This window comes from Pomacea canaliculata, linkage group LG7 (assembly GCF_003073045.1).
Source record: "Pomacea canaliculata isolate SZHN2017 linkage group LG7, ASM307304v1, whole genome shotgun sequence".
NCBI lineage: Eukaryota > Metazoa > Mollusca > Gastropoda > Architaenioglossa > Ampullariidae > Pomacea > Pomacea canaliculata.
This window is the reverse complement of record NC_037596.1, coordinates 22901389-22929181: the sequence shown is the minus strand read 5'-3', so window position 1 is coordinate 22929181 and position 27793 is coordinate 22901389. Positions and strand designations below refer to the sequence as shown.

General features: G+C 40.1%; 1 protein-coding gene across 1 annotated transcript; it reads right to left on the bottom strand.

Annotated features, from left to right (window-relative positions):
- Nucleotides 1-56: 56 nt before the first annotated feature.
- On the bottom strand, nt 57-26860 carry LOC112569534 (multidrug resistance-associated protein 1-like). The gene is given in 33 exon segments (XM_025247343.1): nt 57-140; nt 487-588; nt 1566-1724; nt 1870-2016; nt 2348-2449; nt 2924-3004; nt 3006-3048; nt 4148-4347; nt 4666-4831; nt 5553-5697; nt 7395-7632; nt 7844-7985; nt 8800-8902; nt 12145-12334; nt 14252-14419; nt 14674-14850; nt 15801-15830; nt 15832-15928; nt 17579-17645; nt 18113-18197; nt 18532-18678; nt 19130-19267; nt 19649-19837; nt 20475-20603; nt 21083-21269; nt 22180-22515; nt 22769-22906; nt 23140-23201; nt 23373-23504; nt 24211-24339; nt 24831-24962; nt 25538-25717; nt 26732-26860. Coding segments are annotated over 33 exon segments (4452 nt in total). The 5' UTR covers nt 26774-26860; the 3' UTR covers nt 57-71.
- Between the last annotated feature and the right edge of the window lie 933 nt (nt 26861-27793).

Here is a 27793-nt window from a genome sequence, read left to right as displayed (position 1 = left end):
ATCGTAGCTGTCTTCAAATTTGTGTGCGTACGTGCTTGCGTTGGGGATGTAACTGGATGTACAGAACTTGATTACCTTAGCTTCTGTCCCCCTTCTCCCACCTGATGGTTCAGCTTTTCTGGCAACTCTTCTACAAAGCGCTACAATCACCAATGAATAAAATCACCAATCACACATTTTCCCTCCATTGTGAAGATCAACACCTGCTCTACTATTTGCTCCGGGAATGTGTTTTCGCTCCTTATAATTTAGCACTCTTCGTTAAAAATGCATCAGACTAGGAAAATATGATCAATGTAATGATACAAGATGAGGAAGCTTACAAAATGAGAAATAAGTCACATAGCTCAAAAGAACAAGCTACAAAGACATTTTATCTTGTTAGAAATGGGAGTGTAAGTCGCAACTGAAAGAATGCATGTGCGTCTACAGTAGACTAGAAAGCAATGTTTTAAATAGAAAAGTATCTCGAAACTTAGCAAATACTTTAAGTTGAGCAGTCTCCAGAGATTTCCATATTTGGTCATCTGAATATTGAGACAGCGGGTCAAGGTTCATCCGTAGCGTGCCAGAGAAGAGCACGGGATCCTAGAATTGGACAAAGGGCAAAGGTCAACACATCTATCAGAGAAGAAATGCTGTAATTTGTAGGTATAGAGTTATTTGCCGTCTACATGTGGGTCACGCGTCGACCGTGAGTGGTAATTAATTCATTTCTAGACCATCAGTCTATCTGTACATGTATTGTCGTCTGCTTGTAAGATTGCAGAACGAGGGCCTAACAAATGATGTTTGTAAGGCAATACGAGAATTTGTATTGATGTGTGTTACTAGTCACGTATCTCACCAGGATGACACATCCAGAATCCTTCTAACTCGTGTTTTCATCATTATTTTATCGTACCGGAAAGTGGGCAAGAAGATGGACATAGTCCTTAAAGGTCCATTGAGACAGCAGGTTTTTCACGCCAGGTAAAATAGAAAACAATCTCCACTGCCACGCCACTAGTCCTTCAGATGTTGATATATATTTGTTAGAAAACATCTCGAATAAAGCACTTCTTTCTTTAAATTTATTTATTAAGACCAGCGGGAAAATTGTCTTCGATGTGTTGCTTTGCATGTTGAAAAACCTCGCCATTTAGTTATTTAATTTGTTTAACAGTGGTTTGGCTGTTTAGAATATATTTATTGCCTTAATTTGATGTCCATTTCTTCATTGATTTATCAAAAAACTGTGTAACGGTTAGCCACCTAAGACGAGAGCAATGACAGATATTTTTAGTCAGATGTATAAGTTACCAAAAAATACAGTAGCCACTACCTTTATTTGTATTTCATGTGGTCCATCAGGCCAGGGAGAAACTGGATACTAAACTAGCTAAAAAGCTAGACATCCACTACCATTATTTGTTTACTTAAATTTCACAGATACATGGTACTCTTCGTTTCGCCTCGACCTGCCTGTAAGTAGATTCATCATGATTTTCTCCCTTGTCTTCCACCTCCTTTGCTTCAAAAAAATGTTCACAGTTGCCGACATGTTGCAATAGTCTGGTGGTTACCTGTGGCAGGATGGTGATGCGAGAGCGCAGGTCGTGGAGCCCGATGTCGGCGATGTTGACGCCGTCGATGATGATGCAGCCGTTACAGGCCTCGATCAAGCGGAAGAGAGAAAGCGTCAGGGAGGATTTACCTGCCCCTGTCCTTCCAACGATACCAACCTGCGCAGAAAATTACAGAAAACAACTCAGCATAAAATATAGTTTATTAATTTGTTTCTTTGTTCTTAAAGAAAGATAAAGAGTATATATATATTGTGTGTGTGTGGGTGTAACAGAAAGTGAAATGACACTTGTTATTGTTTACCTTCTGACCAGCCTCAACAACGAAGCTGATGTCTCGCAGCACGAGGTCAAGGCCGGGTCGATAGCGCGTGCTGTACTCACTAAACAGCAGACGACCTCTCTCGGGCCACGAAGGATCTGGACGTCTCAAAGGATTAGACCATGGAGCCTACGAAAACAGCACCAACAACAATAATGATAATAAAAGTGATCTTTGATTCATTTTCCCTGTAGCAAAAGTTTACAGCTTGTCAAATTGAGATATTCTGGGTTCGAATTCTAGTATTTCAGAATTGACTTTTAGTTACCACAGACGCTTAACAAACGAAAGAAAGGAAGGAAGATAAACAAAAAATGACGATTGATGGAACTAAAAAGTGAGGAAATGTTCGTAATCCCGGGTTATTGTAGCCAACTGGAAAGAGGGCAAGGAGAAACCTCTGTACATTTAGTAACCATAGTTATCGAATCTCTACTTTTGAAAGGGCTTTTTTGTTGACCTCTGACTCCAGTTGTGAGTATTCCTTCACCCTCTCCACGGACACCATGTTCGTTACAAGGTCGCTGATCATTCGGACCATCCAGCCGAGATATTTCGACATCTACGAAGAAATAAAAACAACAGAGTTTATATCAGAGAATGGAGGGGGAGGGAGAGCTCTTTCGTTGGTACAGCACCCTCAGAGGCAGATCATCCTCCACAAGCAACGAAACACAAGGAAACGTTGAACCTATTCTTTGTTTGTGCTGCTAGCTTGTGTGGTCATCATAAAAAGTTAGAATGATTTCAGCTTTTTTATTGTCCTAATCGTCTTCATCTTTATAAAGTTGACTGGCAGTGTGAGAATGACGACTATAGCTTGTTCTTTGTCATATGTCAGTTAGAGAAACATTGACATAAGAGTAAAAAGTGTTCATACTGCCAAAAAAAATATCTATTAATGTTTACATTTTTTAAATTTCTGCTGTATATGCAAGTCCACATACATATCTGTCAAGAAAAACAATAATTATAATCATAATTATGACCCATTAACATTAAGTAACACAACATACATACATCAGAGTTCAATCACCTGCATTGCGTAAGTCACAGAGAATCCCAAAGTTCCTCCTCCAATGCCAGGGGTGACAATGGAACAGATGGCAGCACCGAAAAACGATAAGATTTGTGATGATTTCTACGTTCAGTGACATCCACCTGGTGAGAAACAGTGGGTCTCATGTGAGGCCGACACCACAAACATAGACTACATGTTGAGAGGTCGCAGAATAAGCGATTGATATACGTGTGTATATTATATATAATGCCATATATAATACGTCAGTTCCATTTGACTTTGTATTCTCTTTCTCTTCATTTATTTAGCTTTGTTTTTGCTGAAAGCATTTTTGATAGAACTGTTGAGCAAGGTCTTTAACATTCATACGAAAGAAACATATAGACAGCTTACTTTTCTCTATCTTAATGTACAATCGACGCAGTCTGATATAATCAGATTTCACTAAGGTAACTAAGACACATGAAGCAAAGTCAAAGGATTAACTTCTCCTGTAGACATCAATGAACTGTGCCTAATCACGATTCTCAGCTAAAACTCAGTCTGACTGAACAATACCCGGGTGGAGAAGAGAATGAGCCAGTTGAATAAGCTTTTGGGAATAAAAACTGATTCCGGAAAACGTTAGAAATAAATAAACATAGAGAAAAAGTGAGATTGTTCTATTTATGTTTTTAGCAAATTATTGAAGAGCTTGAGGATCTCCGTTTTATCCTTTGTAAACAAATAAGAGAGTTAAGGGCTTTGATTTTTATTCTGAACAGCAGCAGTAGGATAATAACACTGTGCTCTACATTTGAAAGTCATTTGAAATCCGAAAGTAACTATAAGTTCATATGCCATGCCTATGTTTTGTAGGTCTTGTAAACATTACAAGACTGACTACCAACCCCTACAATACGGGCTGATGGCTCAAGCAATAATTAGTCTCTTTCTCGAGCTCTTTATCCGATTTTTAGCATTTAGTATTGAAGTACCTATATAGAGATAATCTAATAGACAACAGAATGATTCACTCAAGTTCCTAATTCGTATAATCGTATATAATCGTATTATTCATTACACGTTGCCACATATTTTTTGTAATACACTAGAAATGTACAAACTCACTGTGATATCACCATTGTGTAATGGGCCGATGGGCTAAACATTAAGCATGTTTCCTTGTTTCTCTCAAAGTGTCTAGTTAGAAAGTCTCTTTTCTCAAAGTATTTAGTTTTAGATGCCCTTTGCCCTTACCTGTGTGCGCTCAGACTAGCGAAGTACAAGGACTGGTTTCTGTCCACCCGTCGTTTTATCTCCTCGATGAAGCGGTCGACCGCTCGGTAGGCGCGGATGGTGGCGCCGCCGCTGATGGTCTCGCTGAAGTGGACGTAGATGGGGCTGTGAGTGACCGACTCCATCCTCTTCAGCTGCCGGGACGTCGGGATGTAGAAGGTCTGTGTGCACAGTCGACTTTATTTAGAAGATGGTGAGAAGATGGTGTACACCTTTGTGCTTTGATGACTTCTCACTGAGAATACTTAGTGCGCCCCCTGAGACCAATCTTAAGGTGGTTTTCCATATTTTTATACGCATGAGAACAATTTTTATTACAAATTAATTTCTTTAGAAGTCTTGATTTTCTTGATTAACAAAGCATTAAATGCACCATTTGAATAGAAATTTAGTCGATTTCAAGACTGATATAGTTTTAACAATGACGAAGTGTTGTGCAGGACTGTTACCTGCAATGAACTGTATGTGTACAAACTTACCTGTATGAGGAAATACAGGATGATGACAGGAATTACTAGGAAAATGAAGAGCGGTGTACTGATGGAGATGACGATGATGGTGACAAGAACCATCGTCCCAATAGAGACAGACTCCTGAATGTTGTTTGGAAGGATGTTGTCGATGGTATCTATGTCACGCGAAAATCTGAAAATGTTTTGCAAAAAATATTTCTTAATTTTAATCGTTGATCTTTGAGCTTCAGATCAATCTTTACCAGGCAGTTAAGTAAGCGTTTGTTTGTTTGTTTGTTTGTTTGTTTGTTTGTTTGTTTGTTTGTTTGTTTGTTTGTTTGTTTGTTGTGGTTTAACGCCGTGCCAGCAACTAAGGCTTTATCACGGCGACAAAACATAATCTTACCTTAAAAAGTTTAGGGTCAGAACCCTTTGAATGATATAACCATTACAACAAACTTTAATCTAGTAAGGACCACCTCCTCCCGCCTCACAGGTTGGCACGAAGGTAGGCGGTGGGGAAGACAGGGAAGGTTGGCATGTAATTTATTTTGGCCCAGAGTGCCCCAGTGGAGTTGCCATAGTGACTGAAGTTAGGCCGAGAAGATAGGTTTACAGTCTGAGGATACCAGCTAGTGTAACTTGCTAGCCTTGCCAGTCTGGTCCCTTAAACATTGACTGAGATACCAGCATGGTCCAAATGAAAACAATGTCCTTATTACGATGAATGAAATGTATACAAATAATTACAAAAATGTAATAAGGTTTTTTTTATGAAAAAAAGATTAGGAAAAATAATAGAAAAAGAAAACTAGTTAGGGAAATCATGGAAGTATATAAACTAAGAGATAAATAGAAGAAAGGGAAAATGGATTAAAAAAATAAAAAGTGTAATGCATGTAAAGATAATTCACCTGTTGATTATTCGTCCAACTGGGGTCGTGTCAAAGAAGACCATTGGTGACCGCAGTACACTAGCAAGAAGTCTGCTGTGAAGGTTTTGGGAAGCAACAACAGTTCGAACCCAGATCAAGAAGTTACTCAGGACCAGCGTGACGACTGTACGAAACGAAACATGGAAAAAGATTCAAACATGGTCTACCATGCGATTGTTTATTTAGTGGTAAAGTTGTGGGAATTATTTTTGTTTGTTGCTGCTACTCCCAAATCTTTGAAAGACTTGTTGTCTGTTGTGGTGAGCAGACTTCTTCGTTGTACTCGGTGACTGCAACGCCACGTTCATCCCAGACGCATACCAGTAATGGGCAGAACGGTTGGGAAACTTAGTTTTGATGACACCATCGACAAGGGCCTCTGACTCCTAAAGTTCTTACATAGCCATCGAGTGATCTTAGCCACCACCTGACATACAAGAAATCGAGAAGTGCAACTTAGTGCTCTTTAGATGAATTAATCTGTAAGAAAATCTGTTGCCTAGAGGCTTTGAATTCAGCATAAACAAGGCCAAGAAAAGGACAGGTGTTGCTAGAGGCAGTAATCATGACTTTGTCTTAACCAGCCTGAAGTTAAAGCTGAGGATGAACCTCCACTGAAACATCTACTGAAGGAGCTTTGATAGCAAGAAGCTGCTAGACCAAACACTTTGCTAAAGTCGGCAATGCCATAGTTGGAAGTAAATTCGCCGCACTGGTCTTGGCTGACTGTGGAAACAAAATAGATGTTATTGTCAACAGCCTAGGAATCACTGGTCTAGAAAAGAAAAATCAGCCATTGGTATAGAATGACAGACATAATAGATCTTCGTGACCAAAGAACGGGTTTGAACTGAAAAAAGGAAAAGCAGCCACGAAACAGTTTTCGAATAAAAAGAAACGAGTTGTGCAATCAGAAGGGAAGCATTATTACCGGTTAATAGATGAGGGAATGGAGAGGGCTGTGAACAAAAAGGCCTACACCTACTAAGGATTCTAGGACAAGCTAACACGAGAACTCTGTCATCGAAGACAATAATAATTGCCTCTCACAGAAAATACTGACGTGCTCAAGTACTGGACTGGCTTAAACAAAGAACATGTACAGCTCAAGACACGCTAAAATCTTTTAAAACAACTAGACAAACAGTACTAGAAAACTGCAGTCTTACAGGAATCGGCCAAAGGAGCTTTACGGAGTCTCAAGGTGGGGAACTCATCTAGGGTTGCTATCCCTAAATGAGTTTCTCAAGTAGGATGGCATGAAACACCAAATGCTTCGACTGCTTTGTCCCAGAGAGTCTGAGAATACAAAAAAGTAACAAGTGATGGACGCAGTCACAGGTCATACCACTTCATAAACTACGAACATTGCCAGAACTACAAAAAGCCTAATTTTTAGCCACCAAAGCAAACTGAAATTGATACAGAATCTCATTAACGCTTGGGAACCGACAGCAGAACAACTGGCTGCAGACCAGTTAATAGCACATAGAGTTAGTCTTCAGCTCTCGAAATCTGATAAAGAAGCATCTTCAGGGTCAGCAACGAATCTATCATAACTTAATTGACTTTAAAAAGTCTTTTGATAATTGTTTTAATTTGTATAAATGGATATTTCTAAAATGTAGAGTATTTTGTGACAAAAAATAAGTGCTTTCAAACTCGCTCATATGTTTATCGGTATTTGGCTTTTGGATATTAGCTAGAGATTTAAAAAAGCGCATCATGTCCTAATGACATCAAATTTGTTAATAATTGTCGTTGTCATTGTGTTTGTCTCGTTGAATAACTTTCTACTTTTTAATACTTCTTATCACGTACTCTGCCCGATGCCAAACATTCCAAAGACCATCAGGTAGTAGTCGTTCTTGACTTTGTAGTTGTGCCGCAAGGTGGCGTTTCCGTGGGATGTGGCGAGGAAGTTGTCGTCTGTCCAGCGGCTGAGCCAGAAGTTACCAGAGGCGTTGATGGCTTGAAAGATGAGGAAGAACAAAATGGATGCCGTGAAGGGTACGGCGCCTGCTGCTCGTATGTAGGTGAGAAACACGCTCCACTTCACCTGGAAGACAGGTGGGACAGTCGGACAGGTATGGGGCAAAGATATAAGGGCTAAGTTATTACTATTGTGTTACCTCTACACTTGAATTGATCAACATGGGTCTAGGTTGATGTTTTTTTTTTTGGGGGGGTCCTCTCAACTGGATTGTATGCCATGCTTTTTAATAAATATATTGCGCCATACATATTGTTTTAAGTACTTGGCTACATACGTTTCCTTTCTCGATTGTCTCTTCCTTCACCAGCCTATAGTTGTTCTCCTGTGATGTGTCTTCCTCAAGGTGGCACGTGCTGAATTTATTTTTTGTTGAATCAGTCATCCACGATGATTTTGATGTTGTCCTTGTAGACTTCCTAGACGAACATATCAACTTTCAATTTTTAAGAAACCTCCTTCAAATTCCCCTGCGATGTATCTCTACAGACTAGGAAGAACCAGTTTTGTTTATATTTTCAAACACTCATAAACCAGCCGTTTCTAATGTTCCACTGGAGATGACATTTGCAGAAGACCTTCAAGAAGCTTAAAAAAATTAGTGTGATGTTACTTTTGGGACGCCTGATTTGAACTTTAGTTACAAAGAACTCCATACACTGTTTGCTACTATATCTATAGAGACATATACATGTTTCTTAATATGCTTACATATCAGTTATGGTCAGGAAAACATTATATGTGCAACATTACACCAATGTACTAGCAGGTGATGGAAAATGAACAAAGTGTAAACACGTATGAACAAGGTTTTCCGTTAAGAATGTTAGGACGTGTGAAGAAACTGACCTTTCTTCTCTATCGTTTTCATACAAGCAATGTTGGTGAAGACCACACAATGCCCTCGTCTGTTCAGGGATCATTTATATTCTACCATTAATTATGATTGAATAAATGTGTTGATCTATTTGTAATCTGTTGTACGCCTATCAAGACCCTATGTTTTTCACGAATCTCTCATTGTGCAATTTATTTATTTATTTTCAATGTTTTCTAGTAATGTTGTCACGATACTCACAGTAAGCATAAGTTCCTAACAGCTAACGCTTAACCGGCTATAAATAACTTTACTTGTGTTAAGGTTATGCTTTGAAACACCTGATTACTGAACATGTAGTTCAAAGCTCATTTTAGTAAACTGTTATTTAAATAAAAAAGTTATTTAATAATAACCTGCGTCTAGAGTAGTCTTTGCATGTAAGATCTTCACCGGAAGTTGCTCCGTTAGAAGTCACCGTCACCACGTTCTCTCGGATCTTCTTGATAAGCGTCGAGACTGCAAGAAAAAGTAAAAGAACTTCTAATGATAATTATGCTTTTAAGAAATCTCAAACATTGCCGTTCTTTGATCCACATACTTTGAAAGTAACATCTTTTATGTCCGCTAATATTGGGTGTAAACACTAAAATATAATCAGATCCAAGGCACGTGATCAGCTTCAATCCGATTACCACAGGACGGTAGAGATAACTTTGTGTAATGAATATGTAACCGAGTGGTGTTGTGATTGAGGGGAGTCGAACAGTGACCACAACAGTCCAGCACTCAAATCAGAAAGGCAGGAACCTGTCAGCAGTTGCACAATTCTTTTAATTCGAATAGATAGATCTACAGTCACGGCTGCGTCGCTTGTCTCGCGTCTTCTCTTCGTAGTTTTCTCCCCCTGTCCTTACGTCTCAGCTCTGCCCTTATAGACCTCGCGGGTGGGTTACTTTTCGCGCTCTTTTGCATCAGCATTGTTTTCGCGCTCTTTTGCATCAACGTACTTTTCGCGCTCTTTTGCGTCATCGTTACTTTTCGTGCTCTTTTGCAATCGTCCTTTACTTACTGGCATGCATCAGCATTTTCTGCCTAACAAGCGCTGGACAACCGGCCCTCTACATCCCCGCCGACTCTTTCTCTAACAGCGCCCTCGCTGATGAGCTGTTGCTAGCAATACTAGGGCTGGTATACAAGCTCGCCTAATATGCTTACGACGGTGGGGCAGGTATCTTAAATATTTTAAATCAAGAAACATCTGTTGCTGCTGAGGCACAATGTGTCTATAAGGGCAGGCATTCCGTCAATGTCTCGTGTGTCATCCCTGTCAATGACATTTCGTAGGCGCAGCCGTGGCAAAACAAGAAGAAAATAAACATAATATCAAAACAAACTAATCAATGCTTACACCACATCTATGTTATCTACAGTGTCAATGAATAGTGTCACACAACCGTTTTCTCCACAGGTGAGTTTTTATGCCTGTCTAACAGCAAACCGCTGCTGGGATACTGCAGGCACTGTCACTTCTGGAATCACAGTTACTGTCATATTAGGCACCACAGATACTGTCATTTCTGGAACCACGGGCACTGTCACTTTTGGTACTGTCATATCTGGCACCGCACACACTGTCACTTCTGGCACCACAGGCACTGTCACTTTGGGTATTAATCTTGTTCTGGCTTGATGGGGTGGGAGAGTACCATACCAGAACGGAGTTTCTTCGTCACTGTCGTAGTCCTGACAATTCTGTGTCTCCGGCAGTTGAATGTCTTCTAACTGCAGAGACGACTTCGCTGCTCTGTTGTCGCTATTGAGGGTCAGTGCAGGGCCGTCAACAAGGGGCCTGACTGCATACACAGCACTGTCATCAACTGGCCGGCTGGTGATATTACAGGTACTCTGGCCGCTCCGCCCATGGAATCTGTCCTGTTGCAGTTCTGCTTGGCTCTGCCGTCGTTGTGGTTGCCGCTGTTGTAGAGGCTTGTTTTGAAACTTTTTCTTTGACATCGGCCGGCGATCACTGCCCCGGCATTTCACTCCTCCGATACCACAGACGAACGTTGCTTCAACACCCTTGTATGACAGTCTGGATTCAAATTCCACCACTTCACCTTTGCCGAGGCTGCGAAAGCCTGCCTTGTGAATAACTGAATGGTGGACAAAGACGTCTTGATCGCCATTATCAGGTGTGATGAATCCCCATCCCTTTGCCACGCTGAACCACCTGCAGAAACCTCGCCTTCTGCCCCCTCCACCATCGCTGTCATGGGGAGGTGCTGGTCGCTGGCCGCTCCGCTGTCTTGTCTGCTGTCGTCGCATACATTTCTGTTTGTGCTGACGATCAGCCTCGAGGGGGAAATCACTTTGCTGTGTCGTATGAAGCCGGGAGGCCGCCTCCATCTCCAGTTGTCTGACTCGTGCAGTCAGACGATCTATCTCATCCTCCCTGTCATTACACATCTCCTCTCTCTCTCTGCACGTCGGGCCGTCTTAAGGAGATCGACAAAAGAAGACCCATGGTCGGCCAGCTGTCTGGACGTTTCACGTCGGACCTGGCTGTTTTTAAGTCCTTTCACAAAGCGTGTCGCCAGGTGTGTACTGGATATGGCGTCGCTCAGCAGGCGATTTGCTTTCGCCTGTAAATTCCGCAGGGTCGCAGCATATTCGATGACCGCTTCCTCACTCTGCTGTCGGCGGTTATAAAAACTGGCAACAATGTCTATAACATCTCTCCGCTCGCCGTATGCCTCTCTCAAAATATCCAAAATCTTTTCCGGCGTGTCTATCATGTCATGAGGGAACATCAGAACTCGCCGTCTGGCAGGTCCCTCCAGCGCGTTGAGAACATAGACACACGCCGCATTCTCAGGCATCGGGCTTAAGGCAAGACCTATCTCCACCTCTCTTTCAAACTCGTCACTTGGCCCTCCGGCAAACTTCTGAAGACGGAATAAATGACCTGTTCGTACAGCCTCTGCTGTAAGATCGCCATCTGCAGCCATTGTGTACACTTCTCTGCTGACACGGATCCTGCTCGCAGCGCCAAAAGATGTAACCGAGTGGTGTTGTGATTGAGGGGAGTCGAACAGTGACCACAACAGTCCAGCACTCAAATCAGAAAGGCAGGAACCTGTCAGCAGTTGCACAACTCTTTTAATTCGAATAGATAGATCTACAGTCACGGCTGCGTCGCTTGTCTCGCGTCTTCTCTTCGTAGTTTTCTCCCCCTGTCCTTACGTCTCAGCTCTGCCCTTATATACCTCGCGGGTGGGTTACTTTTCGCACTCTTTTGCATCAGCATTGTTTTCGCGCTCTTTTGCATCAACGTACTTTTCGCGCTCTTTTGCGTCATCGTTACTTTTCGTGCTCTTTTGCAATCGTCCTTTACTTACTGGCATGCATCAGCATTTTCTGCCTAACAAGCGCTGGACAACCGGCCCTCTACAAATAGTATCATCGAATGCAGAGCAGATGTTTGCTGGTTTGAAGCAGAGTCCAAGATATCATAAACTATACCTAACTTCAACGTCTTTAAGCAGTCGGAGCACTTAAACTCTTTGCCATTTATCCATTTACTCTTCTAGGATTTAGGCTAATGACAAGTAAAGATAATACCAAAGCTAATATGCGAAACAGACAAACAGGCCTCAAATATAAAATTGCTAAGTTTCGGAGACGATGGACAAAGAGTAACACAATAATTTTTTGTTTTTAAATAACATTGTTCCATTTGAGATCACATGACCACTGACTCTCAGGGTCTTCCTCTTCCTCCGACTCCTCCCTCTGTTGCAGATGAAGTTTGAGGAAGCGAGCGAAGGGTCCGTTGTGGGACATAAGAGTGTCGTAGCTGCCTTTCTCCGAGATGCCGTTGTCGGACAGCACGATGATCTCGTCAACCATCGGCAGCCAGTGAATGCCGTGTGTCACCAGCACCCGCGTCTGGTCGCAGGAAAAGAATGAACAGTTGCTAATGAAACATACTTGACGATTGGAGGATGACTCAGAGAAATAGAGAGAGGTTGAGTTGACAATGATTGGTTGCTGGAACAGAGAGAAGCTAAGAAGCTAATTGAGGAAATCACAATAACAATGACAAAATATGTGAATCAAAAAGAGAAAAGTGTAATACAAATTTAATAATACTTATATTTCTGCTAATTTTAAAAACTTAGATTCATTTACACTTTGTTTACCTTTCCTGACTTTTTTTTACAAGGCATTGCATGTGAAAGGGAATCAGAAGTGGCTCAAATATAGAAAATAGGTCTTTCTTAGGGAAGTCTTAAACCAACTTTTGAAGAAAGCTGCATCTAGCAATTTTTCTTTTTGTTTACATAACTCTATGTACATTTTTGATAATAAATAATAATCATCATCATAAAGTGGATGCGGGTTTAGTTTCTTTCTCACTGAAATAGTTCCATATTTTTTCATGTGCCAATTTAAGCAAAGTGGAAAAAATGTGCTCTAGAATTATTTACATTTGCGCTGTTAGCTTAAAAATTTAGGCTGCTAATTACAAAAGTGATGTTTATTGTATAAGTACTTTTGAAACGAAACTATGCACGCTACTGCGATCACGTGCGGGGGCTAATACAGTTATACATACCAAAAGAAATTATGTGATACTCCGTTTCGAAGAGCATTTTGAGAATATTTTTGTGGTGTGAATTTTAAGACATAGGTTTTCAACTGAAAGACTGTAACTGCATGGGACAGAATAATTACAAATCGAGAAGCAGGCAAAAAATTACAAAATAACAAAAATTATTTACACTATATATTTCAACATAAGCTACCAATCAAGCTTAAATTTTATCATAATATACATGATAATATAATAGTATATATATATAAGTGCAAATCCATGTGGAATCAAGTAACCAGCAACCGACTTCAACAAGGCGCTTGATCAACTGTATCTTCGCCTACTTTCAAATAAAACAAAATACCTGATTGGTTGGCTTTTTCATTTGTTTACGGGAAGTAATGAGTAGTGTAACAATTCCTAAAAGTGTCAGTAGTTATCTTCTTGGATGATATCTTCATGGATTGATTTATTTACGCACAGTTACAGCCTCAGACATCTACCGTGGCTACAACAATGCTTCGTACGCCGATGCGCGACACGTAGACCAGCAGGGGCTGTGAGGTCGACAGCCTGTGGCCGGCACGCGTGGATAGGACAAAACTGTCTTAAGTCTCTCTTTAGTACAGCCTCCTCAAAGCATTACATATTTAGTTACATTTTCTTCCACACACAGTTTTGAACATTGATGGCTTATAAATATTGTATGATGAAAAAATATCACAGCCAATAAAATACATTAGCAACAAAGGACAAGTAATTTTGGGAGACTACAATTAAAAAAAAGATTGTAAGTGGCTGATGTTCAGGGAAAGATGCAAAAGAAAAGTATTGCAGACTTTTTCTAAGCGGTATATTGTTTTAGAGACTTGTCCTAAACTCAACACACATCCTTTAGGTATAATATAGTCAAATTATACATGATAGACGATTAGATGACTTAGGAAAAAATGGCAATGACAATGGTCAACGTTCTTGGTCCCAGTGAGCAATTTAAACATGGGAAAGTGTTCTATTTATAGTTAGTTAAAATAAAAGTAGAACAAGTCCCCTCTAAGGTGCAGTGTAAGGGAACTGATAAATACCTAGAGGAACATAAAATAAAGGGAAAGAAGATAGAAAACGAAAGGAAGTAAAGATCAGAACTAAAAATTTAAAAAAAATTGTTTCACAATATTTAATAAAGGTAAAATAAAATCTTTGTGCTCTGTATAAAGTGATCTAAAAAAACGGTGCGCCTCCCGGTCCCTCCTTTGGTGTGACCTGACCTTGTGTCCGATCAAGCCGTTGGGGCCAATGACCTCGGTGAAGATGTGTTTGCCCACGTGCGAGTCCACGGCGCTGAGCGGGTCGTCCAGTAGGTAGATGTCGCTGTCACTGTACACGGCGCGGGCCAGACTCACTCTCTGCTTCTGACCCCCACTGAGGTTGATGCCCTGACACAGATACAGACACATCATCTTCGTCGTCATCCTTCTTCTGCTCGTCGTCGTTCTACTTCTTGTCTTCGTCGTCACCGTCCTCTTCCTCTTTGTCTTTCTACTACATCTCGTCGTCGTCATCATTGTCGTCGTCCTCATCCTTGCCGTTGTCGTCCTTCTCCTCATCGTTCACCTTGTCGTGGACCTTCTCCTTGTCTACTTGTCGTCGTCCTCGTCTTCTTCCTTCTCCTTCTCATCATCGTAATTACCCTTTCGCCAATCTCAGTCATGTCTCCAGCAGGCAGTATTTCCAGGTCGGGCTCAAGTGCGCATGCCCGCAGGACCTGTTGATATCTTTGTAGGTTGAAGAGTTTCCCGAAGAGAACATTATCACGTATCGTGGCGTTTTGTATCCACGCTTGCTGAGGGACGTAGGCCACAGAACTCTGAAACATGTTGTGTTGGTTTTCTTTGTCAACAACTCACAACGGTCCTATTTAGTTTTGAAAAAAAAAATCCATCATTTCAATATCTCCTGCGTGACTTACCCAAACAGCATCAAACGAAAACTAAAGCTACCTACAGTTATACACATACATAGCGTTACCAAAGATCTGTGATTCACAAGATATACATTACAACTGTCTCTCAACAATAAGAAGATATCAGAATATCTAGTTGTTGGCTTATTTTTGGAGATACGTCTGCCTAGTCTCTATTGTAACATTTAGATGACTAAGAGAGAGAGGAAAACAAAAGTACAAACAAAACTGCCTCTCTGAAAGCTCTGTGAGCATGTGCCACATGTAGAAAGAAGAACATTAATCCTCAAATACGATCGAAGCTCTTTGCAAAATAGTATTTTGACAAATGTGTATAAATAAGTCACTTCTGTTCTCGAGATACACGCCTAAAAACATGGCGATGCACAGAAAGAGATCAAGAACTCTTATGTCTGTATTGTACAGGGTTACATTTATATTATAAAGACCTGAGACAATGAGAATACCGTGACCTTACATTAATTAGTGATATCTGTGTGCAAACACCACACCACCATTTTAATTTCATTGTGTGTATGGGGACGTTGTTGGTGTCAGTCTTGGGAATATCTGTCCAGGTTCACACACATTTTCAGAAAATAGAATTATGCACTGACCTTTATACAGTTATTAACAGAAAAGAGACACCTTAAGACTTTTAAACTCGCTGTGGTGGTGAAAACACGTATTTTAAAACTATTTTTATTACTATATCTTGAATTTGTTAGTTTTTTTCCTCTGACGACAATAATATTATCTACTAGTACTAGGAAAAAAACCCAAACAAGATCACTTGGAACACAATTATTCCTATAAAAGGGACAAGTACAGAGCTTAAAAAAAACATTGTTTACCTTTATGGTTACTTTCCCTGACACTTTTTCCGGTTTCTCCGAGAAGCGACGAGATCAAGGACGACTTTCCACTTCCCACGTGACCCACCACCGCCACCAGCCTGCCGACACCGACGCTGATGTCGATGCTGGAATCATCCAAAATTTATAAGAAATGAAAAGGATCTTAACTTAATCTTGGTAATGACAGAAGAAATGTCAGATTGTTTTAAGCTGAATTTTATTAAATAAACAGACAGAAATATTAAATGCAAAGGAAGCAACTTTTCAAATTAAAAAGAAACCGCTAGTAACCTCGCCTCTTGCTCCACCTATCGATGGTGCACGGTACACTTGACAAACATGGCCATATGTCAAGTGAACTCCACGTCTCTGCTACTATACATTTGAATATTGAGAAGCCCACCGCCAAGTGAAGAGCTCTGTCAAGGAGGACAACAAACGCTTTACCCATGAACTGAGAGAGAAAGCAGAGACAACAGCTTTACGGGGAAACATGAAGCGACTATACAAAATAGCACTAACTCTGTCAGACAGGAACATTAAGCCAAACAAGTCAATGAAAGACAAAAATGGCAAGACCATAAAGAACGAACAGGACAAAATGACCGCTGGATGGAACACTTTGAAGAGAACCTGAATCGATCACGTCCATCATCTTTACCTGACATACCACCAGCAACTGAACAACTCAATGTCAACACTAGCCCTCTCACTAAGATAGAAATCATCAAAGCTATCACAAGCATGAAAGGTGGCAAAGCAGCAGGTCCGGATGGGATACCCCAGAAGTATTAAAGGTAGACCCAGAAAAAACAGCAACAATTTTACAGCCTCTTCTACACAAGATCTGGTAACAATTCTACTACCAACAGACTGGAAACTGACCCTATTGCCAAGCAGGCACTTGACTGGAACCCTGAGTGGAAGAGGAGAGTTGGGAGACCAAAGCAGACTTGGAAAAGAAGAGTAGAAAGCGAGACAAATGACATCGGAACGGAATAGGCTCAACTGAAGCGGGCTACCCAAAACCGATTCCGCTTGCGAGGTGTTGTTGCCGCCCTAACTCCTCGGGGGAGCAACAAGGAATAAACTAAACAATGACAAGACTCTTATTTTTGAATCAATGTAATACATGTAGCTAACCATGTAGTGCCGAAGAACCACGAACACTTGCCTTGATTGCAATGTTTGCCATTCATCACTTTATGGCTTAAAATGTACATGTCAACATATTTTTGTTAGACTTTTTTTTACATATTGTTGTTAAATTATTCTACTTACTGTACTGCAAACGTAAGAGGTATAATAAAGAGACATTGCAAAATTTTTTTTATCTTAGACATTTCTCTTTGTCATGATCCGATCTTGGAAATTGCATGAGTTTCACTTGTCGGTTTTGAAGTTCCCGGTACCTAGAATCGGTTGCAAAAACTCCAAACACATTTGCTTACCATGACTGTTTCTCTGAAATCAATCAAATACTTATACCAGACCCGATGGTTGTATAAGAACAGACAAAATAACTACATGGCAAAACTTCTTCCATAGATTCTCAAAAGTCGCGATTTGATTGGTCATGACGTCACTACATCAGTCGTGAATGTTTAGCGGTTAATATTGTACATCAAAATAAACAACAACAGGAAGAACTACATAAAATGGTATTGGAAAGAGTAGAGAAAGTCGTGACTAATTAGGAGTAACAAACAGATTGACAAGTCACACAGCAACAAAGATTAACAAACAAACCAGCAAACAAAGGAAGAATCACCCACTTTTTCAAGACAGGTTCGTAGTGTTTGTCCCACGTGAACGTTCCGTTTCTGATGGATATGGCGTCGACTGTTGAAAAACGTCGTTTAGATGAAACAGTTGGTGAACAATTGTCACAAGTATTTTTAAATAGTCTAAATAAATAAAACGTTAATAATACAAATAAAAGAAGTAATTTATTTACATGTTTTTTAATCGTTTGGTCATTATTAATTTTATACCTACGTGTTCTTTGGATATGCATTACTTTATGTTCCCAAACAACTAAAGTTTCTGGTTACTTCAGGCTTCAGATATAATTCTATACAATTTTAAATCTGAGAACCTCAGCTTTCTGCTTTATTTATAAAAGACAGTTTTGCTATGATAACAGTGGCTGGCATACTAGCGGTTTGATAAAGTCAGTTTTATGACATCTAACCTTGGGATTCTATTGAATGTGGTCCAAACAGTTGAATTATTAATCATTTCTATATTCCCACACCGGCAACAACGACAAGTGAGTGTCTTACATTTTCTTTTTCCAGGTAATTTACCTGCATCAGCATCACAGGTAACGCTGTCGGTGTCAAGGTCTTCACAGCACAGAAACTTGTTGATCCTTTGCACTGACACCAAAGACTAGAGATCAGAAACACAAGGATTAAATAAGAGAAGAAAACAAAATCATAACACATGAACGAAAAAAGAAAAGTAGAAAAACGCGAGGAAGTACTAAACTACCAAAACAAAAGAAAAAATTGCAACGTCAGCAAAATGACGGAAGCAACTAAACATAAAAAACGACAAAAGGCTAAGAAACGAAAAAGAGACGTAAGGCTCATAAACAAACAAGTAAAAAAGCAAATACAGGAAAGTAATAAAGAAAACAAATAAAGGAGGTCAAATAAAGGTGAGGTAAAAAATCTAGAAGAAATTAAAAAGGTAATCATTGCTTTAGTCAGTAATCACAGACCTGAACAGTCATGGGTATGAGAAAGGTAAGAATGTCGAGAGGCACTCTCAGCAAGTTCAACAAGGCCAAGGTGACAAAGACCCGCCGAGCGTCCAGGTGGTTGTCAGGGGAGACAACCACAAATGTTGCAAACGTGGCCAGGGTTACCTTCAACAGGGACAAGCAGGTGTGAGAGGACTTCATAAAAATGATAACAATAATACACTAGTCCCAGATATGGATAACAATCATGTATACTGAATTTTGTCCCCGTCTGCTGTAATCTTTATTGCAGTGAAAAATACATAAACACAAAATAGGAATCTAGCGAGATAAGTATCTTCGTATATCTATCACAAAAACACCCGTTTTGTACTTTTAGGGCGTGTATTCAGACTTACTGGTCAGACCATAGCTCCTTCAAAATCTTCTCATTCTCTATTAAAACACAAGTTTTAAATACTTTTTTTTTGCCCAATAGCATGCTTCACTAAATTCTTTTTTTTTTCAATAATACATCTACCTCTTTCTTTTTATTCTCTTTGTCATTGCCTCTAGTAACAGTAAAACAAGAATATCCTGATTTAAAGAAAGCAAAGAGTTCACTTCAAAGACTGACCAGAAAAGGTGTGAAGTAGCCGCACACACTCATAAACATGTTCAGGTAGGACATTCTGAGCAACACCTTTGTCTCCTCGCTCCTCAACTCTGTGATCAGTTTTTTGAAGGAAGGTTCCCATGCGTACATCTTTACCACCTGAGGACAGGTGACAGAATTTTAGAACAATAACCTTGTTATACTCATTATAAAACTGGTTTGTCTTGCAGTGTTTATGTACCCCTAGTCTTGGTAAAGAAAAATTATCATAAAACTGTAACAACTTTGTTAGATTTCTTTGATGTTTATATTCTTAGTGGTTTGAAAACTAGCATAAAATCTTCAGGCCAAGTATGAATGTTCAACATGTCTGCTATCCAGTTTCCAGGTGGTTTTTCATAAAACCACTTAGAAATTTGCATATTTTGTCACTGAAGACAGTCACTGATAACATTATGTGAACAGGCTAGTTCGAATATATCCTGTCGCAGGTCAGTGCTATAATTAATTAAGACAGGTATTTGACCAATCAACACTGACCCTCATTCCACTCAACATATCATTGGTCAGCCTAAGCCTCTTGTCCTTGAACTTGAGGTTGCTGATGTTGAGTTTCTTTTGACAAATGGAGATGTAGGAGTTGAGGGGGACAAGAAGGAGAAGCACGATGACGCCGGCGAAGACTGAGGGGCCAATGTAGAGGTAGAGGACACCGACAACAATGATAACCTGTTAGAGGAGACAATAGTGATACAGGTGTAATAAAACCATGATAACCTGCAATTGAGCACAACAGACACGTGTCTATTAACCATAACATGATAATAAACATGACACTGATACCTGTAGCAAATAGAGTGCAATACCTGAATATTGCACATTTCAACAGCTATCACAAAATATTACCATGGTAGGCTATGGAGGAAAGCAAAATAAAATCATTTGAGAACTTAGTTAACCTTAGTTCTACCGTTTTGCATTAGTTAAGGTCGCTTTGAACAAGAACAAGCTCCGAAGCATCAAACTTCCGAAATGTGTCGTTGTCTTGGCAACTGTACTGGCAAACAAAAGTTTGGATGTTTGAATGTTGACCAACTTTCTATGTAGCGAAGTTCTTTACCACCATAACCACAAGATTTCTGTACACTCAACATACTGCTTTGTTAAATAATCGACGACATTTTTCTGATTTGAAATGGCTTTTGCACCCGGGAATAACCTAATGAGGCGTCGGCCCTTTGTGACTAGAAACAGAGATGAGAGAAAATATGGAATTGCTCTTTATGTTAGAAAAAACTCTAGTGAATGCAGTAATGAATGAATTCATCTCATAGTAAAAATAGCCTTAATAACGGGCGTTGTTTACCTGTAGAGGAGTGGTCCAAGCGACGACAAAGAACATGGCGTCCTGAATGCGTTGACAGTCGACAGACATGAGGTTGGTTATCTCCCCACTAGCGGCCAGTCGTCGTGCGGCGCTGTTCATCGTCAGCGACTAGGAAAAAACATGAACAAACAGAACATAAAAATAAAATGAATGAATTTAATAGTAGCAAGGACTATACACAAATTGTGTGATTTACCTATTTAGTCAAAAGACGATTTCTCCTCTAGAGAAAAGAAAATGGAGTATCTCGTCTACCCAATCGCAAGCTCTGTGACTATGTGTTACACCGGAAAGCAATTGTTTCAAGGGAGAAAATCTGAATCCAGGACTCTATGATAATCACTATATTGGTGGAAGACAATGGGACTAACAGAATGTCTTTCTCTCCCTTTCACACAGACGATTTAAAAGACACGACTGACAAGTGTGTAAAGAGCGATGTTTGGGAAAACTGTGCGCATGAATAAGCATACATACACACTTACAGGGGTTAATGACTTGCTACCTGTACGGATGAGTGATCTTTTCTTTAGACCGAATACTCACTGATGTAGATATACCACACAGTTTATCTGCCCTTTGCTTACCTTTTTGTAGATGGCGGCAATGAGGATGGTCTTCAGCTGTATGCCAACTACTTGGGAACACCAGTAGCTGAAATTAGAGAGCAGTGTCCTGACCATGTACACCACGAACATCAGCACCGCCAGCACGTAGCCAGACCTCGTCTGCTTGTCGTTGTTGTCGGGGCTGGTCACCTGCTCGATCAGTAGCCTGCAACAGGTGTTCAGTCGCTCAGGTATCTTGTCCACACAGCTTCTGGTATCATCACTACTCACTGGACATTAGATATCTATTCTAGCTTTCTGTCGTCTGATATCATGAGTACAGTCAGATGATTTACAAAAGAAATTCATAAAGAATGGGCACGAAACAATTTATGTGCTTGAATGCGTAAATGTCTGAGTGAAATTAATTGTAATTTTTTTTTTCTTAGACACACACACACTAGTCACAGTCAAAAGGAGGTATATCTCTCAACAAAGAAAGATTTTAATTTTTCCGGATGCACCTACTTTTTTAAAGACTATTGTGACCAAGAGTACACGCTGTCAGTTAGCATTTACATATTTTAACCATTTTCTGACACTTATGTTGTTCCTTGTCCATAATAACTGATGTTTATTTTATTTCTACAGAGTGTGTAAACATCCAATGAATATCCGATAAAACATCGCAGTGATGATCAACTGTGCATATTCCTGTATTAAAATTTTCTTTTGGGAAATACTATGCGACATGACTTCCTGTGGACCTACAAGAGAGTGAATTTTAACAATGAAATAAGATAAATCTGTTATCTCTTAACTTTGAATTATTTGAAAATACTTAACATTTGTGTGCTCCTGAATATCAGAGGTTGGCAAATGTCTGCAAATGTTTTAAAAGTGGACAGACTAATTGGTAAACATTGTTATGAATATTCACTAATTTTTGTTCAGTATTTAGATCGGGTATTGCTACACATTGTTAGTATTTTCGAAGTAAGATACCTCGTCATAAAACCGCGATTTTAGTTATAGTATTTTTAATATTAACATTATGTATGCGAGTATGCGACTGATTAGCAGATCCTGACTTTCCCACCCCAACCCTTTATCAAGTGACAACATCCGGGACTCACCCTAATAACACGGGGCATAAAATCAAGATCCCTTCGGATACCGCGTTCGCGAACAGCCCGAGGATGAGCCGAGGTCCCACGAGCTTCACCAAGACTCGGAGCAGCGACGGCGTTTCTTGCTTCACCTCGTCGTCCCCTGGGCGGTAGAGGGTCCCATAGGCTGTGCTGACCCCTAACTTTCCTCGCGAATTGTGGGCGGAACAGCTGGGGACGAGGGACCTTGTTTCCAAGACGGTTGCTGGAAGGTGAATGTCTCCTTCTATGGAGTCTTTGGGAAGAAGTTGAAGTGATGTGATAGTGGAGTCGGCGCTGGTGCCGTTCCCTGGCTTACCACGTCTTTGACAGAGAAGGGATTTCGTTTACTATGTTTTCCATAGAGTCACAGGCGGACACTATCCAGCACCCAGAATCATTTTGAAAGAAAAATTATGTATAGAGAAGACTACCTTTAAGAAAAAAATACGTTTTAACTAATGAATCGATTAAACAATAATCTCCACGACCAGCTAATAGGATATATCTTTCTAAATACTCAGTCAATCTCACAGTAGGCACTGACATAAACAGTTGCTGTTGGTGAACCACTTACTGTTTGTTCCTGAATCTTTCTCTCTCCAACTCCCACTCTCGTTCAAAGGACGGGACAAGGACGTCACTGCTGTCTCGTGGGTTGAGGTCAAAAAGGTCAGCCTCCGTAAGGTCTCTTTGCCACCCAAGGTAGATGTACCTAGAGAGAGAGGTCTTATATACAGCGCCGTCTAAGGCAGCCTACAGGACGTATTAATCCATGGGCGCACACATATATTCACCTACATAAACATATATACACGCTCGTATAAACAAACACACGCGCGCGCGCGCGCGCGCACGCCAATTAGACTCTGGAACTCTAGAAAAAGGACAGACAGAAAAGGCTGTTACAGGCGAGAAGACAGACAAAATTGGTAAACAGGTGTTTACTTTGTTATCCACCCAAACAGCATCCGGCTTGGAAAGGACGCAGTGACCTCTGGACATGGACGCTGTTAATTAAGAAACAGTAGATAGTAAGACTTTGTCACACCTGTAGACACTCTCATGACATCGTATTTGAAAAAGACTTGGTAGAAAGTAAAATGTTTGTTTGAAAGAACATTATTTACTACATTCCTTTTGACTGTTTAAAAATATTATATAAAATATTTTAACCAGACCTTCCACTGTTGATGATATCCAGTCTGAGTTTCCTTAAAAGCTTCCGAGAAGCAGAACAAGATTGTCTGGATGCTCTCTATGGCGACGGTCACACAAAGCAAAACAAATTTCAGGATGTCGTCGTTATAATCCTGTGATCCGCAGATTGTCTTTGTCAAAACACATTTGTCATAGAGCGTATTCGTGAAATCACAGAGTGCTATAGCATTAGTTTTCGGTGGCAATCAAGATTCATTAGACACATGAGTTCTATTAAAATATTAATAAAATGATCTTTTTAAGAAATAAATATTGTATGCTTGTCATGTGACTGGAGAGATGTGACTGAAACAATCTAATTAGGAAAGCTGAGATATTTTTATCGACAGTTCTATTTTACAATTTTAATCTTTCTTTAGATGCGTAGCATGTTCATAAGAAATATTGGAACTCCATTTTATTTTCACTGAAACTATAAATATAAACGTAAATTTTTATTTTTCGCAAACAATGTAAATGCTTTTAACCACACATTAACTACTATATTTGAGCATAGTTTTTATATATTCGCAAAACCTTATTTGTATTTTTTGTACTTTGTTGTTTCTGGTTTATTAACGTCTCACTGACAGTTTCGGGCGTTTGATGTGATCTTGACAAAGCTTTATTATCGTCTATGCAATATGATAGCAAAATGGTTGCATTCATTAGTTGTCCTTTAAATCATTCTAATGAAAACCATCAACGCCCTTTTCAATATTATTATTATTGTTGTTGTTGTTGTTGTTGTTGTTGTTGTTGTTGTTGTTGTTGTTGTTGTTGTTGTTGTTGTTGTCGTCATTATTAATTTAAAAGAACCTCTTCAATGACGGCCGTGTATAGAGGCACGATGTCGCACAACATCAACAAGCTCCAGAAGACAAACTGCAAACCGGAAGTGATCACTTGGCGTCGTCGCTCATGCTGTGTAAGGAAGGCTGTACACAACTAAAGATGTGACAGAAAATAAACAATGCTTCTGTGTGAAGAAGGAAACAAAACGTAACAAAAATGGCGCGAACTGCTACGCACGATATAAACTCGTACGAGGTGTAATAAGATGACTAAGGATGATCTTTTGGGCGATGAAAGGTTGCGTATAGATGAAAGAAGTACAGCAAGTGATTTGTGTGTGAAATGACAGGAAAAACAAAGATAAACAGTAATCAGAGTGCTGTTGGTATAGCCCCGCGAGAGTTTGTTTGTAATATATACAAGTGTCTCGAAAGTGATAGAGCTTGAATAAAAAAAAAATTAATTTGGATAAGTGATGTCTGGGTGCACACAGAAACAAAAATCTACAACCAACGATGTGTATGTGTGAGTAACGTTGTAAGAGTGTGTATGAAGTGGCAGGTGACTAGAAGTGCTTATATAATGTGACGTCATGATAGTGCAATATTATTTGAGTGTTTTTGTTTTTTACCACAGCGACTCACATACGACACCAGCCGCAGGACGCTAGCCAAGTAGGTGACCACCGGAGGCACGTCACTTCCGCTATCCGTCAACAGTTTAGAGTCTTGTATCAACGACACCAGCGCCACCATGCTCAACACCATGCTGGAAAACTGTTGGCATTAAATCAGCTGAAATGCATTGTCTGAAATACTAGAGGGTCTCGTAAAGCTGATTTTAATCATCATTTGTAAGTTTATTAATTTTTTACAATCTTAAGTAAACGAGCTGACTCGGAACCACACAACAATGTAATTGTCGAATCTTATGGGTGGGAAAATACAAGACAAATTGTGTGTACAAAAAGTAGTCCACTCGCTTTTAGACGATCTTTGATGGTAAAAAGGAACGCCACACTGAAGGGACATTTGGAGATAAAGAACAAACAACGCAAAGAAAGAGCAATGATCAATTCACGAGGTATAAAGATTAAACGAAGACCTCAAATACAGACGCATTTCTGTTTTTAAAATGTACAGAAAAATATGAATTCATCCTAAAGAAACGTTTGTACTCGAGACAGGTGTTTGAGCAGACTACCTACTTGCGTCATCAAGGTAATAAACCTCCGCGCGTTCGTTCAAATACTTATTAACTCACGAGCATGTACAATGATACATGTACCTACCCATCCACCCACACACACACTGTATTTCTCTTATTCTACCTCCAAGGATAGAGGGCCTACCGTCTTGGCCGAGCTCAACCAGGTGACAGGAAGTGGAGTGACTTCCCCTTTCCTGGCCAGCACCACCAGGTAGAAGGGCAGAGGGCACCACAAGAAAGCACATGGCACCCACACCAGCACCGTGTTGAGGAAGCAGTCTGTCAGACGTGGCCAACCGTTGAAATCGTAAAAACTGGAATTCTGCAAGATTGAAACTGCGCTGACTGGCTGAGGAGCTTTAATTTTTTCATTATCTGTCATAATTAGCACTGCGATCTCATTGACTAACAGGAGACGAGTTTTCACTATCATTTAAAGACTAACAAGAACACAGTTTGCACTGTTAGTTTAATTATCATCGTCATTATCATTCCTCTCTTGAAGATTACGAGCTGACCATCAGTTAAGGTGGTCAGCAGCAGGTCACCTAAGCAAGACATTTATTTATAAGACATTTCTGATGGTGGGTGTGACTGCTTAGAATTTAAGTTTGTTGCTGTGCCACACACACGAACACCTAACTGACAGATATTTTTGTTTGCTGTATGAAAGTAGACATACCGCCACACACTATATACTTAGATGTGGGATGTATATCTCTTCAACACACACACACTGACTGCATGTAACCAGAAGTATTTAATGTTGATATGGACCAAATGACCTTCCAAAAACCAAATAAAGAAATTGGTAAAACTCCAAACCGTAACTCCACGCCCTTTGAAATGTTAGGGTTAGAAAATAGAAAATACAAACTCTTTGAGAAATTAATGACATTTCTCTCAACGTACCCAAAACTTACAAAGGGTGAGCTGATGCTGTGTACAAAATATGATGTGGCTGCATAATTGGTAAAGTTGAGTCCTGCTGTTTATGTACCATTACAGATCAGCTATTATAACATTTTTCAAAAATACGATATACAGTCAGAAGAAAGGTTAATTAAGTTTCCGTAAGTGTAAAAATGCAGTTTTGAGTTGATACATTCTTCTATCTATTGTTCTGAATACGTGAATACGCGCTATTTTTGTTCATTTAATGTCCACCATGCCATTGACTGGGAATCGCAAGTATATTATAATTAATCTGTAATATGTGTGTGTGTGTGTGTGTGTGTGTGTGTGTGTGTGTGTGTGTGTGTGTGTGTGTGTGTGTGTGTGTGTGTGTGTGTGTGTGTGTGTGTGTGTGTTGGGAGGAATAAAATTGAGATCTTACCCAAAACGAATCAGCACAAAACTGCGGCCTGCCTGTGCCCATAGCGGACTGTTGGTAAATGTGTTTTACCTGGCTGTCACCTACAGGTGTGACATGTGAACAGCGTCTGACTTACAGCGTGTCGGACAGACAGTCCGTGGCACAGCACACAAGAAATCACAAAAGTATTGAGTAGACAATTAATGTCATGTAAATCTTGTATCACAGACTTGACAATTATCGCCAGATGTCGCTGTCCGACCCTCCCGTCTCTCCCGCCCCTATAAAGTACATTAACCGTAAGCTGAAACATTTCATCTATTACTGTTGTCGCTTACGTCTACACCATACGACATCTGACTGTAAACTTTTCACATCTTTGTTGTCTCACACCTACACTACCGCAGCCACCTACACATGGACAGGTCAGGGTGACACGTGACGTGGTAATAGGAAGTTGTACGAAGAAGGAATTTTATCGGTCAACCTGAGAACAGATGACTGACCCATGATTCTTGCGCATACATTGTATTGAGGTGAGAAGGTCACGACATGAAGCTCACGTTGAACTGTTGCCAGCTGAGAAGCTTCAACCCTCAGTAGAGATGTATGTGCTATGTCACAGTTGTCTTAGTCAACAAATATTAAACGGTTAGAGAATGATTAATTCTTTTTTCTTCATTATCTTTGCCAAACGATTTGAATGTTACAGGCTACAAATACTCTTTACTTGTCCCTGTTCACTATTCACCTGAAACCAGGTGGAATCGATCCGGGGGAAAAAAAGTCCAAAAAAAAAAAGCACCACAGTTCGTGGAAGGTAAGAGGGTACCCGGCAGTGTTGGGGATACGTGTTTGTCGTCGTTGTTGGGAAAAGAACCTTGCTGCAGATTTGTTTCAGGACACTTTCTCCATGTGACATCTGTTGGCAGGGCTGACCGTTTAGGGTTTCGTTAAAGTTTCCAATTGTTCCTTTCCATTATTACTAAGCGCAAAATCGACCCAAACAAAAACATTTTGTGATGCTTCACTAACCATGCTCAGCTGTCGTTTCAACGTGTTTATGGGATCCGCTACTCGAAA